This window comes from Lampetra planeri, chromosome 32 (genome assembly GCF_965212315.1).
Source record: "Lampetra planeri chromosome 32, kcLamPlan1.2.h2, whole genome shotgun sequence".
Taxonomy (NCBI): Eukaryota; Metazoa; Chordata; class Hyperoartia; order Petromyzontiformes; family Petromyzontidae; genus Lampetra; species Lampetra planeri.
In genome coordinates, this window is record NC_136138.1 from 9,089,327 (window position 1) to 9,105,151 (window position 15,825).

Consider the following 15,825-nt stretch of genomic DNA (forward strand, 5'->3'; position numbering starts at 1 on the left):
GGAGAGTGCGTGGAGGGGAGTAGAGTGAGATGAGAGGGGAGAGGTAGGAGAGTTCGTGGAGGGGAGTATAGTGAGATGAGAGGGGGGAGGTTGGAGAGTGCGTGGAGGGGAGTAGAGTGAGATGAGAGGGGGGAGGTAGGAGAGTGCGTGGAGGGGAGTAGAGTGAGATGAGAGGGGAGAGGTAGGAGAGTGCGTGGAGGGGAGTAGAGTGAGATGAGAGGGGAGAAGTAGGAGAGTTCGTGGAGGGGAGTAGAGTGAAATGAGAGGGGGGAGGTTGGAGAGTGCGTGGAGGGTGTAGAGTGAGATGAGAGGGGGGAGGTAGGAGAGTGCGTGGAGGGGAGTAGAGTGAGATGAGAGGGGAGAGGTAGGAGAGTGCGTGGAGGGGAGTAGAGTGAAATGAGAGGGGAGAGGTGGGAGAGTGCGTGGAGGGTAGTAGAGTGAGATGAGAGGGGGGAGGTTGGAGAGTGCGTGGAGGGGAGTAGAGTGAGATGAGAGGGGGGAGGTAGGAGAGTTTGTGGATGAGAGTAGAGTGAGATGAGAGGGGGGAGGTTGGAGAGTGCGTGGAGGGGAGTAGAGTGAGATGAGAGGGGAGAGGTAGGAGAGTTCGTGGAGGGGAGTAGAGTGAGATGAGAGGGGGGAGGTTGGAGAGTGCGTGGAGGGGAGTAGAGTGAGATGAGAGGAAAGGGGTAGGAGAGTGCGTGGAGGGGAGTAGAGTGAGATGAGAGGGGAGAGGTAGGAGAGTGCGTGGAGGGGAGTAGAGTGAGATGAGAGGGGGGAGGTAGGAGAGTGCGTGGAGGGGAGTAGAGTTAGATGAGAGGGGAGAGGTAGGAGAGTGCGTGGAGGGGAGTAGAGTGAGATGAGAGGGGAGAGGTGGGAGAGTGCGTGGAGGGTAGTAGAGTGAGATGAGAGGGGGGAGGTTGGAGAGTGCGTGGAGGGGAGTAGAGTGAGATGAGAGGGGAGAGGTGGGAGAATGCGTGGAGGGTAGTAGAGTGAGATGAGAGGGGGGAGGTTGGAGAGTGCGTGGAGGGGAGTAGAGTGAGATGAGAGGGGGGAGGTTGGAGAGTGCGTGGAGGGGAGTAGAGTGAGATGAGAGGGGAGAGGTGGGAGAGTGCGTGGAGGGTAGTAGAGTGAGATGAGAGGGGGGAGGTTGGAGAGTGCGTGGAGGGGAGTAGAGTGAGATGAGAGGGGGGAGGTTGGAGAGTGCGTGGAGGGGAGTAGAGTGAGATGAGAGGGGAGAGGTGGGAGAGTGCGTGGAGGGGAGTGGAGTGAGATGAGAGGGACAAAGTAGACAGGGCTGAGTCCACGGAGAATATTTTAGACGGCCAATGTGATCTTAATATGGATCCAGAATTGGATTGGGAGCCCTTGGAGGGATTGGGGGCGATGTGGTATTATTTGCGTGTGCTGGTGAGAAGTCTATTCGTAGAATTGTGGATCGTCTGGGATTTGGAGGTGAGCGATTTGAGGAGGCCACGGAGGAGAGAGTAACGGAGAAGGGAGTCAGTAAGCAGCAGGAGCAGGTGCAGTAAGGGAATGACGGATGCGGGAATTGTGGAGCAGAATGAGTTTGGAGGTCCTGCAGAGGTGGAATAGGTTCCGGAAAGGGCAGGAGCACGGGGTCATCAAAGACAACTTCAAGTTTTCACGCCAACTTAACGAGCGCTGTAGCAGCTTGTATGGGTGACCGCCATGCTTAACACGGAGCGGCGTTGTGGGCAGCCGAGGCCAGTGCAGCAAAAAAAATCCAGTGTTGTACTCTACTTCTATGCTCCCACACCGATGTCGCCCGCCTTTCACCAGCCCGCACTGACCAGCGTGGTGACGTGTGGTTAAATAACCCCACCGCGAGTCGCAGAGTGTGGGGGAGGCCTTCCTCTAGCAGTGGGCTGACCAAAGAGCGTGCATTTCGATACACGTGTGTGATGACTGTAATAACTAAGCGCTCACATTGGACCCACGCTGTGCCCGTCTGACAATATGCACCTTCCCTGGATTCGCACGAAGAGCGAGGCAAATATTTTCACTTAGATTTTTTCCTGTATTTTCCCCCCCACCCCCTCCAAATGTTCTCCCATGTGTTTCTATCGGTGTCACGGGTGGCAGATTTGTGCCAAAAAGGCCCCACGGTGTTAAAGCAAAAATGAAATTGGATGACTCATTTCACGTAACATTAAATCCTTTCGGATCTCTGGCATAAGCACCGCGAACCATCTGCGTTAGAGAATCGCCCAGGTAAGTGGATCGCACAGAGCCACCTCGGAAGATCTCTTCAAAGTTACTGGGCTGAGACCATGAACTCACTACACTTGAGAACTCGGTTCATTTATGGGCAGATGTCTGGATTTAACCCCCAAAAATATCAGCAATGCCAGCGAGCCTCACCCATTTTAGTTTTACAGGTTCCACATTTACCACCATCAATTCCACATTGCTCACTAGGCCACCACATTACCTTGCCTCTCTCTCTCGCTCTCTCTCTGTCCTTTTTTAGTCTTACATTTCACTCCCCTTACTGCTCGGTAGCTGGTTTCCAGTGCTGCCATAATTAACGCGCACGGCATTGCCCCAGAAGGACTGGCACCACTCAATTACACGGCCACAGTTTGCAATCTTATATTTATTTCATGATTATAGTGAAGGGTTTGAAAGCTCCTCTGACTGCTATCCAACGTGTCCTTTCGTTGACCCAAATAAGTCAGGTATAAATGATTCGACATTTCCACTCCCTTAAACAGAATCTTGCATTTTAAAGCATAACATATATGGTATTAGACTACGGCCCGGTGTTAATGCATTGCTGGATGAAGGCTTCTCGCGTGTCATCTCGGTTATGGGGGTTGTTTGACCTTACATCACCACGCTAATCAGTGCGGGTTGGTGAATTGAGGGATAGGGCCCAAGACCGGTTCAGATATATCACTCACCACTGATGGTAGCCGTGCCCTGGTGTACTCACCACTGCATCACTATTGTCCACGATAAAATGTACTGTTGGATAACCAACAACTCTACAACATTAACTGGACTCAAATCCCCCCAAAACAGTGGTGCCAATGCAGTCCCACAAACTTTTATCCCAATAAAGGATCCTCCTGAATTTGAGTGTTGAGATCCAGCGAGGCTTTCTTGGGTAAACAACATGTTAAATTTTGATTTAAAGCTTTCGTGACTGCAGGGATTCATATTCTTGGTTATTTCGGGAAAGTCACGTAGAAGGGAAATAATAAAATAACAAAAATACAAACCAATTAAATTCTCACGACGTTTCGACTGCAACACAAGCAATCACAAGCAATCATCATCAGGTGACGTTAAGAAAAAAACGCCACTTTTTTCAAATTTTCTTGCTGTGGATTTCACACCTGATGATGATTGCTTGTGTTGCAGTCGAAACGTCGTGATAATTTAATTGTTTAATATTTTTTATTATTGTATTATTTCCCTCCTACGTGACTTTACCGAAAGAACCAAGAATATATAACGACATGTTATGCAATATCCTAGCCTATGAAATTGACTCATGACCACATAAGCAAAGCTATAATGTGTAACTGATTGCAATATCATACTGTAATTTTAAGCCAGCCCATAATATTTAAAAACACCGAGTTAATTATACACTCACAGACTTAAAATGTGACTTAAAACTTTCGTGACTGTAGGAATTCATCATAGAATTCTCACAGACTTGTCACTGGATTTCCAACATGCTTTTTTTTCCTGCCATACTTTGTGTTTCATCATCGGAAATTTTCTATCCACTGCTGGATGAAGGCCTCGCCCTGTCGCCTAGATGGTCATCCCCTCGAGGTCATTCTCTCCTTTGCAAAAAAAAGTCTAATTGGAGCGATACAAAATATAGGAAACCCCACCACGCACATGAAGTGCGGTGGTTTTGTTTGTTGATAACGACGACAATATTCATCGACCGAGTTGTGGTCCTGTACATGTGAAGGCGTTTCCTGCCGTCGAATGAGTGTTTACATGTCGGAGGTGACCCCAGGTTTAGTTTAAATAGTCCAATAGAGCATTGGCGGCTGTTGATTGTACAGGGCTGTCGTCGGGTGTGCAATCACCTCTCCCTAGCCCTCCCTGCACCCCACTAACCCGTTGCGGCCACCACTCGCACTGCCATATTGCTGCACCGCGTGCCCTCTCTCCCATTGGACAGCGCTGCAATGGTCTGCGAATGCCTGCGTGGCCGCCTCGGTCTGCCAAGGCCTCTCTGCGACCTCTCCATGACGGCCCCAGCCCTCCCCACCGCCTCCGCCGCCGCCAACATTCTACCGACTGCAAACTCCGCCAACCCCTCCACAGTCGCGTTATGCAATCCCCTGCTGCGCTTGCATGCAGTGGGCGCGTGCGCGCGCACAAAGCCAAAGGGCCCACCGAATAGCCTTGAACAGACCGTTGGGGGGGGGGCAAGTGCAGTTAGCGAGCACCTATTAAGGCCGGCACGGCTCACAAAGTGTTGGCGTGGCCAGAAACTGCGCCCCGGCCGCATTTTCCCTCCCTGGTGATGGTGTTTACACGCCGCGCCAATTACTCGTTTAAGGCCGAGTCGATCTAGAGGAGGCCCAGTAGCGGTTCAAATAGTCGCAACCGCTGTCGCTCCAACTCGGGGTCGCCGGTTTCGAAGCGTAGTGCAATCAATCACTGCGACACCGCTCCCCAAGCGTGGGCGCGCACGAAAGTTGCAATTGTGCAAGGTCACGCGTGCGAATTCCACAAATGGGGCCACGTTTTTCGCTATTACCCAATTATGAACATTTGCAAAGCAAGCCGTGCATGCCTGTGCGAAATCCTTGAAAAATCTGGACACATTCCCATCGGTGAGCTCCTCCGGCAGGCAAGGCTGCGTTGGCTGGGTCATGTAGCCCGCATGTCCAGCCACCTCATGCCCAAGCAGCTTTTGTTTGGCTGCATAGAGGGGGCTAAACGGGCACGACACGGGCTGGAGAAGAGATGGAGTGATGTGGTACAGGAGGACGTGGAGCTGAGTGGACTTACCGATGACTGGTACCATCGGTGTCAAGATCGGCCTCTGTGGAGGAGGCTCGTGAATATCGCTGCTACTGGGCAGTTGGAGGCAGTCGTCCTCCAGCAACAACGAAGGGCAGAGGAGCGACGCTCACAACAACGAGCGCAGCGCCGGGCTAATAAAATACAGCAAGTTGGCACAGTAGGGGGTAGAGCTGGTGCATCTACCAGTCATCTCAGTCAGCCAACACATGGCACCTGGGTCTGTCCCGAGACCTCCTGTCAGCGAGCCATCGACACTTTATTTATGTGGCCTCAATGTTCACCTGGCCTGGCACAGATGCCGTGGCGACATCACCGTCACTTAGTGGCGAATGGCGTCTATTGGTATTGGCACGTACGCAGTGGGGAGCACAGTTTGGCGCATTTGAATCTCAGCCATTTTCCACCCATGAACACCTGTTTCTGTCCGAACACATCACGGATCTCCCTTGTAAAATACGGGCGAAACGGGGATCATCCGTGTAACGAATCAAACAAACACAAAACGCGTGCCAGCAGCGAGCCTTTTGACACATTCGCGTGACAGCCTCAAAGTGCACCTGGCGTGGCACAAGCGCTGTGGTCACATCACCGCGACTCGGTGGCGAACGACGGCGGCTGTTGTTGTTGTTGCTGTTGTTGTTGTTGATGTTGTTGCTGCTGTTGCCGTTGTTGTCAATCTACTGCTGGATGACGAGCCATCCATCCCCGCGCCATGCAACTCGTGGGGGTCTTCGTGGAGCAAACTTCACGTGCACACTCATGAAATCGGTCCGCGTGCACGTGCTATGGTCGATTGTTAACATCGCAGGCGTCGTGAGACGTGGCGGACGGCTCGGGGTGGTGGGGGGGGGGAAGGAAACCGTCATCCAGCAGTGGATTGACCATGGCTGCTGCTGCTGCTGCTGATGATGATCTTCGTCTTCATGTTCTTTCGTACGGCTGCTGATGTTGGCGCAGAGCAAGGACAACAATTTCACACGCAGGTCGCCGCGTCAGCAAGAAGCGCAGTCGTATCGCTGCGACGTCTCCCTGCCGCTGCCGATGTTGAAATCGAATCGGCGAGACCAAGAAGCCACTTTCGCTGACCTCCCGCTCTGAACACGAGCCACGTGGCCGAGACTCGCCAGAACTTGGCTTGTAAAACGCGAGCTGGACATCTCCACGTGTCAGCGTTGCGCCTCGACCACACCCCACTGCCCTCTGAACCCCCGAGCAGGCGCGTCTGCTTGCGTTGCGCAAAGGCGACGATTTCCCCCCCCTCCTCCACCCCCCCGTACACAACTTTGGCAGATTGCCAGTGAGCATCTTTGGAGGCCGGCACTCATTTGAGGCCGAGTCGATCCAGGGGAGCGGCCGGGTTCGTAGCGCGGTACGCTGACCACTCCGCACCGCTCCCCGCACACAAACACTCTAAACTAAACTTTGTGGGGTTTTTTGTTTAAAACCAGGCAATGCCCACTGAGCAATACAGCATTTTTTTCAGAAGTGACCTGGCCACAAATGATGGCTTCAACGAAATGGCTTATCCTTGTGGAAATGTATGGCGGACAAATACTCTAAATGCATGTTTGTAAATGTGGAGGGGAAAAAACCGGGGGACCCGGAGAAAAATCCACGCGACCACGGGGAGAACGAACACGCAAACTCCAAATACACAGCAGGCGTCAGGGTCGAGATCGGACCCACGACCTCTTGTATACCAGGCGATGTAGTTAACATCTCCTAACCACCGTGATGATGATGATGATGATGAGAGAAATACGAAAACTCCGAATACACATCAGGCGTCAGGGTCGGGATCGGACCCACGACCTCCTGTGTACCAGGCGAGGTAATTAGCATATCCTAGCCACCGTGATGATGAGAGAAATACGCAAACTCCGAATATACAGCAGGCGTCAGAATCGGAATCGGACCCACGACATCCTGTATACCTGACGAGGTAGTTAACATATCCTAGCCACCATGATGATGATGATGAGAGGAATACGCAAACTCCGAATATACAGTATTTGTCAGGATCGGAATCGGACCCACGACCTCCTGTATACCAGACGAGGTAGTTAACATCTCCTAGCCACCGTGATGATGATGATGATGATGAGAGAAATACGCAAACTCCGAATATACAGCATTTGTCAGTATCGGAATCGGACCCACGACCTCCTGCACACCAGGCGAGGTAGTTAACATCTCGCCAGGCTAGGTGCACACTGATTCCACGGATGCTCGCTGCTAGCAGGTAACGAAACAGACTCGGGTGTTATTCGTCGACTGACGGAGAGCAAAGGCAAAGATCCCCCGTATAGCTTCTAACAGACTGTTGAGGCAAGTGCTGTTCGTGTGGATTGTGATTCTGTGTGTGTGTGAGAGTGGGAGCGGTAGTGTAGGGGTTAGCGCACGGCGCTACGAACCCAGCGCTCACGGCCTACACAAGTGACGATTATCTGAACCAGTCCTGGGCGTCCCCTAGGTCGACTCAGCCTCAAATGAGTACCTGGTGCGGTGTGCAAAGCATCGCGAGTAGGGGAGACAAAGGCGGCCCCGGCGTGGTGCTGGGCAACCCCCCCCCCCCCCCTCCGTATGTGCCGTGCCGACCTTCATAGGTGCTGCTCGCTAACAGCACTTGCCCCAGCAGTCTGTTCAGGCTATACGGGGGGAGCTTTGTCTTTGTGACTGAGATCACACGCCACCCGCGACGGGACTGCAACACTCAGTAGGTGAAGGGTCGTCCGTCTCGCCTCAGCACGCGGCGCGTTCCGTTGCCAAGTTGTCCTCCGATTGGCACGGTTGGCTACGTACGGTGCGAAAGAAGTCCAACGCGCGCACGCGCACGCACGCGCATACGACGCACGTGCCACGGGACGCAGATGACCAGCGATGAGTTTGCGTCTCCCCCCCCCCCCACACCTTGGTCTGCCCTCCCCCTCCCTCCCTTTCGCCAACCCACATGCAGGATGGGGCAATGTGCTGTGAAGGAGGAGGACCATTGCCCGAAACGTCGCCTGTTATGTTTGTTGAGGCCACAGTGCCTTAACAAACCACCGACAACGCGTAACATCACTGAGAGAGGATGTGTCTAACACTGGATCATAAGAAATACAAAGGGGTGGTGGTGGTGGTGGGGGGATGTGCATCGTAATCTCGCTCAATCGGCCTTCACCGGGAACACCAAACACGAAGCAATATAATTATCTGTCAAATAAAAAATAAATCTCGTCCCTGGGTGGGCTCGAACCACCAACCTACCAGTTAACAGCCGAACGCGCTAACCGATTACGCCACAGAGACCGTGAACACCCTGGGGGAAGGAAGAACCCCTCCAACCACCCACCACCCAAAGCCTCACAGATGGATTCAAGAATTCCATTTGTTACCATCTCCTGGTCATTCCCAGGCAAGTCTCGCACGCCAGCACTCACCCGGCACGCTCCTTGCTCGGATGCATTTGTGGATAACTCGGTCACGGAATTGCTTCATGGCGATAAATTACCTCTTATATGTCATTTATATATCCTACCGGCACAGCTGAGCTCAGTTAGTCCACACGTGTTCCAGGTGCCAATTACAACAACAACAACAAAAAGTGAATTATGACGCCGAGTGTGTGATAGCGATTTACCTGTACAGGTGCTCTCGTGACGTCACGGCGGGGGTCCATGGGTCGCCGCTGTCAGCCAGTGTTATTGAAGAAATTTCATTAATTATTAAATTTCACTCATGCCTCAGTCTGATCCCGAATATGCCTGAGAAGTAGTACATCCATTCTTATCACTCGCAGGGCAGCACGATACTTCGTGTTAGAGAATGACCTGCGGAAGTAGACATCACAGAGCTCGTATCTGAGACCCTCTTCAAATGACCTCTGTTCCATGTTGCCGGCTGGCAGCACGACTAATAATCGACGCATGACAGCGAACCCGATATGTTTTTTTTCATTCTCACATTTGGAATTTGGCCAAATTGAGCGCAGAAAAATAATGTAATGCAATAGGGGTGTTATTGTGTTATTATTGGTGACCGGGCTGAGACCATTAGCTCTCTAGACTATAAACGATTAAAACTCAATTACAAACTATTTTTTTTATTTCACCAGGTAAGGTCCACTGAGCTATACATCTCTTTTTCAGAAGCGACCTGGCCACCTATGATATCCCAATATCATTTGGCTTATCATCATATGGGCCATTTACAGCAGCAAAATACTCGAAATGTGCAGGGAAAAAACAAGAGGACCCGGAGAAAAATCCACGCGACCACGGGGGGAGAGAGAGGCACGCAAACTCCAAATGTATAGCAGACGTCAGGGTCGGGGACGAACCCACGACCTCCTCCATTCCGATGCATTCATCATAATTTCCTGTCATCAATTTCGCTTTCACGTATCACAGATTCGCCCATTGCTTCCGCTCATTAATTGTATCAACCTCATCTCCACCAATACATTCATGTGACGTAACGTCCTTAATTCGCTGTAAAGCGCCTTTCTTAAGGCGCTATGTAGATTACGATAAGATAAGATAGTTAACATCTCACCACCACGGCGCCCACACTTGAGACCCCACGATTCGCGTTCTGACCTCTGAGCCACCGATAGGGACCACGTCATCTTGTTTATTTATTTATTTGTTGGCCGTCAGGACTTTGTGCAATCAGCGAGGCAACAGGTGCGACCGTGGTGGTCACAAATAGGTTCTAAAGTTGGCATCTAACGCGTGTCACATTCACATGCTTGCTGCGATAAATCATGCCTTTGCTTTATTTCTGGCCGGGGGAGGGGTGGGGTGGGGTGGTGGAGCGGTGAGTGGTGCAGTGAGCAGTGAACCCAGCCACCTGAGTTCGATTTCCGACCATGGCTGACATCAGTGGTGGACCGTCCACCCCCCCCCCTCGCCCCCCACTTTTATCAGGCAGAAATCACCGGCGTGGCCGGGAATAATCGATCAACTCAAAGACCACCACGGCGTCCGGGAGTCTTTTATCCAGCAGTGGAATGACCAAGGGGTTTATATTGTTATTAGAAATAATCATAACATCAGGAATTACGATTGTGTTACGTGTGTGTATGTATGTGTAGAGGAGCAAAATGGGGACGTGACGTCAGGTGTGCCGTTCAGTGCGATGACGTCACGTCTCCTAGGGTATTTAAGGGATACCCCGTGACGTAGGCGGGGTCACCGTGGGAACGGGTAGAGTGAGCAGGGTGAAGAGGGAACCAGGGGTAGAGAGAAGGATCGAGTGGTGAGTCTGGGGAGAAGCCGGTGGTAGCCGTAGAGGTGCTTCTCTCTCCGCTCGGTGGAGTCGGCAGAGTCCACGATCCGACACGAGAGAGAGAGACCGGAGCTAGCCGGCAGGGACCCGGACTCAGAGTAGGAGCCCTAGCCCCTGGGAGTTGTGTACCCTGCTGTGTAATATTGATAAGCTTTAATAAACTCTGGCGGAAGCCCTTAACTTACCTCCGTCTACGAGTACGTCCGTCGGAACTTCTCTACACATGTAACGAGATGAAATGTTACGTTGTGTGCTGTCGTGTTTGCACGCTCCATGAACTTCAAGGTCGTAGTTTGCACATTGTAATTGTGTATACTAGAAAGAAAACATAAGCAAGTTTTCAACTTTGCGGAAGATTCAATGATGTTTTTTTTTATTGTTATAAAATTGTGCGCATCAATGTACAAAAATATGCCCCAACGATCTCCTAACCGGCACGTACAAAACGAAAACAAGCATAACAAGCCTCGCAAAACCACCAACCCCATCCACACCGAGATGAAAACTCCTCTCGTCTTGAACCGAAGCAGACTGCCGCACGACGTCACGCGCGCATTGATCTCGAGATGAACTCACAACGCAGCTTGGCATTTCACCCCTCTTCACACGTCCACGTCGTTCTAACACAACACGCAACATCTTTCCGACGCAACAAACAAAAAAACCCGCCAATGTGAGTTGAACAAAGGTAACAGCTGTCAACCCATACGGTTTACCCGTATTCTTGTAGAGGGAAATTGAGTTTTCAGGTCCGTATGGCGCACAATACGGGCAAAAAAAAGTGTTTTTTTTATCTATTTGTTTGTGTTTCTCCCTTGTGATGGTACTTTGTAGGATGAACGTTGACATTTCTAAGGGCACGGGGTGACCAATAAGGTCTGAATTGATCTCCAATATTAAAGGTTGGCATTGATAAGAGGTTGACAGGTATACAAACGGCAAAACACATCTTTGTATTCATGTTAACGACGCTTCTCTGAGCCACAAAGCACTTCGTGGGATGTTTGGCTAATTCCTGACCGAGTTTATTTCTCGAGCGCGTGAGAGCAGCAGCAGCAGCAACAACAACAAAGCCCCAAACGGGCAGCCCACGCAACACACGACGCGGACAAGGCGACGAAAACGATCCGTGCCGACAGATCAGTAGCCTCCTCGCTGCACCGCTCGCGACGCGCTCGCCGATCCCGTCGTTTTCATTCTCAGCTCGTGCCCATGTCACTCTGCAAATGTCCATCGCCGCGGTCCAGTTTGTTGTTGCCGTTGTTTTATTTCACTCGGGCAAATGCATTGCTCTTCGTTCTCAAGAGTCTAACGTATGTCCCAGCAATGAGACGGCGTAGCTTGCTGGCTTTTTATTTATTTTCTTTACTCCCGCCGCATGCCTCGTTCCCCCGACGCCTCGCGTCCCAAAGTTCCGGCCGACTCGCCACCATCTCAGCCCCGGTCTGTCCGCGTCTTCAGTGGCCGTACAGCCTCAGCGCCGTCGCTTCCCCGAGCAATACCTGCGGGTGACCGGCGACCTTCCGGATCTCGCCGTCTCTGTCTCCGCCACTCCTCCTCCTCCTGCTGCTGCTGCTACTACTGCCTTCCATCGTTGTGTCAGCGCCGCCCCTCATCCTCCTGCTGCCCCTCCTCATCATCCTCCTCTCTCCGCCGAAGATGTCGTCCATCTGGGCGCGCACGTAGTCGGACTCTGCGTCGTCAGCGGTGGCTTCCCGCGTCGAGCCTTGGATGGACTCGAGGATGCCGAAGAGGATGGTCAGCATGGAGAGCAGGGCCCCCAGGACGTACATTTGCACGGCGTGCTTCATGGTGAGCTGCAGATGTCTCCCTCCCTCTCTCTCTCTCTCGAGCTCTCTCTCTCTCGCTCTCCGCGTCTCTTCTCGGGTGAGTCCACGTTATTTCTCCTGGAACAGGAGCAGAGGGAAAGATTGCGATGAGACCCGAGCAGTGTAAGAGTCATTATTGAGACGGATTACACACACACACACAGTTATAATGTCAGGGGGCACTATTTGTACGTACTGGCATGACTATAATAGTCTGAATTATGTTCGTGAGCCAGGAAAGCCTCACTGAGTCTCAATAATCCTTTGCAGGAGGTTCCTGCCACATTGGATGTTCCGTTGGCATTGAGTAGCATGTTTGAGTATTATTGCCTACGATGCGATAATAAGCAGTGGTCCCAACAGATATATTAATACTCAATCGATTGCTGCATTGATCAGATCCTGACCACTTTGCCGGCCAAACTGACAACTCCAGGTCATTCCTATCTCCAGTAGCGTCTCCCAATCCAAGCGCGAAACAGGCTCAAACTCTGCTTAGCTTCCCAGCTCAGACGAGATCGGGCCTTTTGCACCAAACTCAAACCAATTCTCACCCCACACCCCGCATGACGTTGCTACGAGTGACTTGAGTTTAAACACGCGCGCGTACACACAGCCGTACTAGCCGACACGGACTGTTGGCAAGTAACTATGAATAGAAACATCCATACACACACGCGCATTCAAACATACGCGCGCCTCCCTCACTGCGTGAACGGATGAAGGCGCGTGCTTTCATTCGCCTCCGATTCGGACGGTTGGCTACGTACGGTGCGAAAGAAGTTCCAACGTACATACATACATACAGACTTTTTCAAGTGTTGTTAGCGAGCACCCATGAGGGCTGGCACGGTACACGAGGGGGTCGGTTGGCCTGCACCGCGCCCGACCGCCTTTGTCTCCCCCTTTTGTTTTACACACCGCAACAGGCACTCGTTTGAGGCTGAGCCGACCTAGGGGAGACCCGTGTCCGGTTCAGATCATCGTCACGGCCAACGCCAGACGATGGGCGTTGACCGTGAGTGGGAATCGAACTGGGGCCGCCGGGTTTCGTAGCGCTCACCCCCACCCCCCCACACGCACACAACCGGTGGTGGAGGTGGTGGTGGTGGAGGTGGTTCTGGTGGATGTGGTGGTGGTGGAGGTGGTGGTGATGGTGGTGATGGTGGTGGTGGTGGAGGTGGTGGTGGTGGGGGTGATGGTGGTGGTAATGGTGGTGGTGGTGATGGTGGAGGTGGTGGAGGTGGTGGTGATGGTGGTGATAGTGGAGGTGGTGGAGGTGGTGCTGGTGGAGGTGGTGGAGGTGGTGGTGGAGGTGGTGGAGGTGGTGGAGGTGGTGGTGGTGGAGGTGGTGGAGGTGGTGGAGGTGGTGGTGATGGTGGTGGAGGTGGTGATGGTGGTGATGGTGGTGGTGGTGGAGGTGGTGGTGATGGTGGTAATGGTGGAGGTGGTGGTGGTAATGGTGGTAATGGTGGAGGTGGTGGTGGTGGTGATGGTGGAGGTGGTGGAGGTGGTGGTGGTGGAGGTGGTGGAGGTGGTGAAGGTGGTGGTGGTGGGGTGATGGTGGTGATGGTGGTGGAGGTGGAGGTGGTGGTGGAGGTGGAGGTGGTGGAGGTGATGGTGGTGATGGTGGTGGTGATGGTGGTGATGGTGGTGATGGTGGAGATGGTGGAGGTGGTGCTGGTAGAGGTGGTGGAGGTGATGGTGATGGTGGTGGTAGTGATGGTGATGGTGGTGGAGGTGGTGGAGGTGCTGAAATCCCAAAATACCTCTCGTTCGTGCTCGCTGCGCGCGTTCAACACAAACTCGCGGACTCGGTGATTCCCCGGCGTGATGAGCCGAGCCTCGCTTCTCTCGCTCCTCCTTCTGCGTCTTCCTCCACGCCGAGAGCGTTCAGCTTCGTATTGTTGCTGTCGCTGTCGCTGCTGTATCAGCAATCGCCGTCGGCTTCAACGCGCGAGCTTGCCCGTGCACTCAGCTCCAGCATCAGCAGCAAAGATTCAAAGCAGCGGCGGCGGCGGCAGTGGCAGCGGCGGCTCAGCTCTGAGGTTGCTCTCGACTCGACCGCTCTCGCGTCCTCCTATTTATGCCCGACGAGCCGCCAGTCGGTGGGGGGTCACGGTCACTCCGCTGCTGAAAGGTCTCCTCCTCCTCCCACCCCCCCCACGTCGCTGAGCCCCGGGCGATGATAGAGGTGGGAGGTGGGAGGTGGCAGGGAGGTGGGCACGTACCACGCGTGCGACACGTGTACAGCAGCAGCACTGCCCTCGCAGACAAAGATAAAGCTCCCCCGTATAGCCTTCAACAGACTGCCGGGGCAAGTGCTGCTGGCGAGCTGCACCTAACGAAGGCCACCGGCACGGTACACGAGGGGGTGGGTGGCCAGCACCACTCCCCGCCGCCTTTGTCTCCCCAGTGGCGATGTTTACACACGGCACCAGATACTCATTTTAGGCTGAGTCCACCCAGGGGAGGCCCAGGACCGGTTCAGATAATCGTCAGTGGGTGTTGGCCGTGAGCGGGAATCGAACTCGGGTTCTGCGCTCCGCGCTCACGCACCGACTTCACTGGGACCCGCTCCATCTGACACCGCCCCGAACTCGAACCCCTCCAGCCAGCAAGAGGGCACCTCTTCGTGAGCACGGCTTCTGGTGTTGATGCAGAGCAAAGAGGACGATGTCACATTCGGGTGCGACGTCTCATTCGTATTTGCGGATCGGGCATTGCATCGTTATTCGCTTGTGCGGTGTGTTCCGGATGATCACAGTCGCACGCTGCTACTGGAGAGTTTTTTAATGTTCCATTCGTGCATCTGGTATCCGCATCCAGTGCCATGGTTTGTGCTGTGGACGTGATGTAGGGTGGACCGTGAGCTTTGTGAGGGTCGCTAGCCCCCGAGATCCCTCCCTCGGTACCCCTAACGGCCGGGTTAACCTCATTACTCGCCCCCTCGCTGCTAGGCGAACCGCTGCTGCGTTCTTCACCCATGGGGTGAGAGCCGTCGCTCCAGGATTCCCCTCCCCCGCGGGTCCGCGTAGTAGGCATGGTTAATTACGTACGCGCACACCCACACACAGCTCTGCGCGGCACTCACTCAACCCTGACCACTCACGCTAGGATCGCGCACCTGTATTATACACATTGTGAACGTGCGCGCACACACGCATACAGCTCCACACGCGATACCCACTCTTGCGCCGCTCTGCGCCGCGCTCGCCGCTCACGTTATGATCGCGCACCTGGGGTACGCTGATTACGCACGCCGCGAGCTTACGCATACGCAGTACCACACGCGTTCACACTTATAACACGAGATCACACGAGGCCACGATCAGCTATTAATGATTTATTGTCTGCTACGTGGGACTGGTTGTTGAGTCAGTATGAATCGACGAGGCTGCCTACTCTACTAACCCGGAACCTATTCCCTATTTATCGTTCACGAAACACTTTTACCTCCTTACTCACGGTTTGAGGCACTCGACGTTCCGTGGGTTTTCCTCGCTGCTTGCCTCGACACGTCGCACGGACGTCCGGAGGGCAGAGCTGGGGCAGTCCTGGACGTTGGCTTCTCGGAGCAAGAGAGCGATTTCCCCTTTGCGCTCCCCATTTACCCTCCCTACCTCAAAGGGAATGCGACTCTGGACAATAGGCTCGCGACCCTCTCGCATGCGCACCGCCGTTCCGGGCGCTTTTGATA

General features: G+C 53.4%; 1 protein-coding gene and 1 non-coding gene across 2 annotated transcripts; both read right to left on the reverse strand.

Moving 5' to 3' along the window:
• Positions 1-8,242: 8,242 nt before the first annotated feature.
• Positions 8,243-8,316, reverse strand: TRNAN-GUU (transfer RNA asparagine (anticodon GUU)). The gene has a single exon. It is a non-coding gene; the product is annotated as a tRNA-Asn (tRNA).
• A 2,331-nt stretch (positions 8,317-10,647) lies between these two features.
• On the reverse strand, positions 10,648-14,182 carry LOC144729414 (uncharacterized). Its single transcript, XM_078609684.1, has 2 exons — positions 13,895-14,182; positions 10,648-12,203 (listed from the first exon to the last, which is right to left on the reverse strand). Exon 2 carries the CDS (start codon positions 12,105-12,107, stop codon positions 11,754-11,756), a length of 354 nt encoding a protein of 117 aa, XP_078465810.1. The 5' UTR covers positions 12,108-12,203; positions 13,895-14,182; the 3' UTR covers positions 10,648-11,753.
• Positions 14,183-15,825: the final 1,643 nt, after the last annotated feature.

Excerpts from the sequence above, each read along its gene's own strand:
- LOC144729414 (XM_078609684.1), bottom strand. The coding sequence starts at position 12,107 with ATGAAGCACGCCGTGCAAATGTACGTCCTGGGGGCCCTGCTCTCCATG.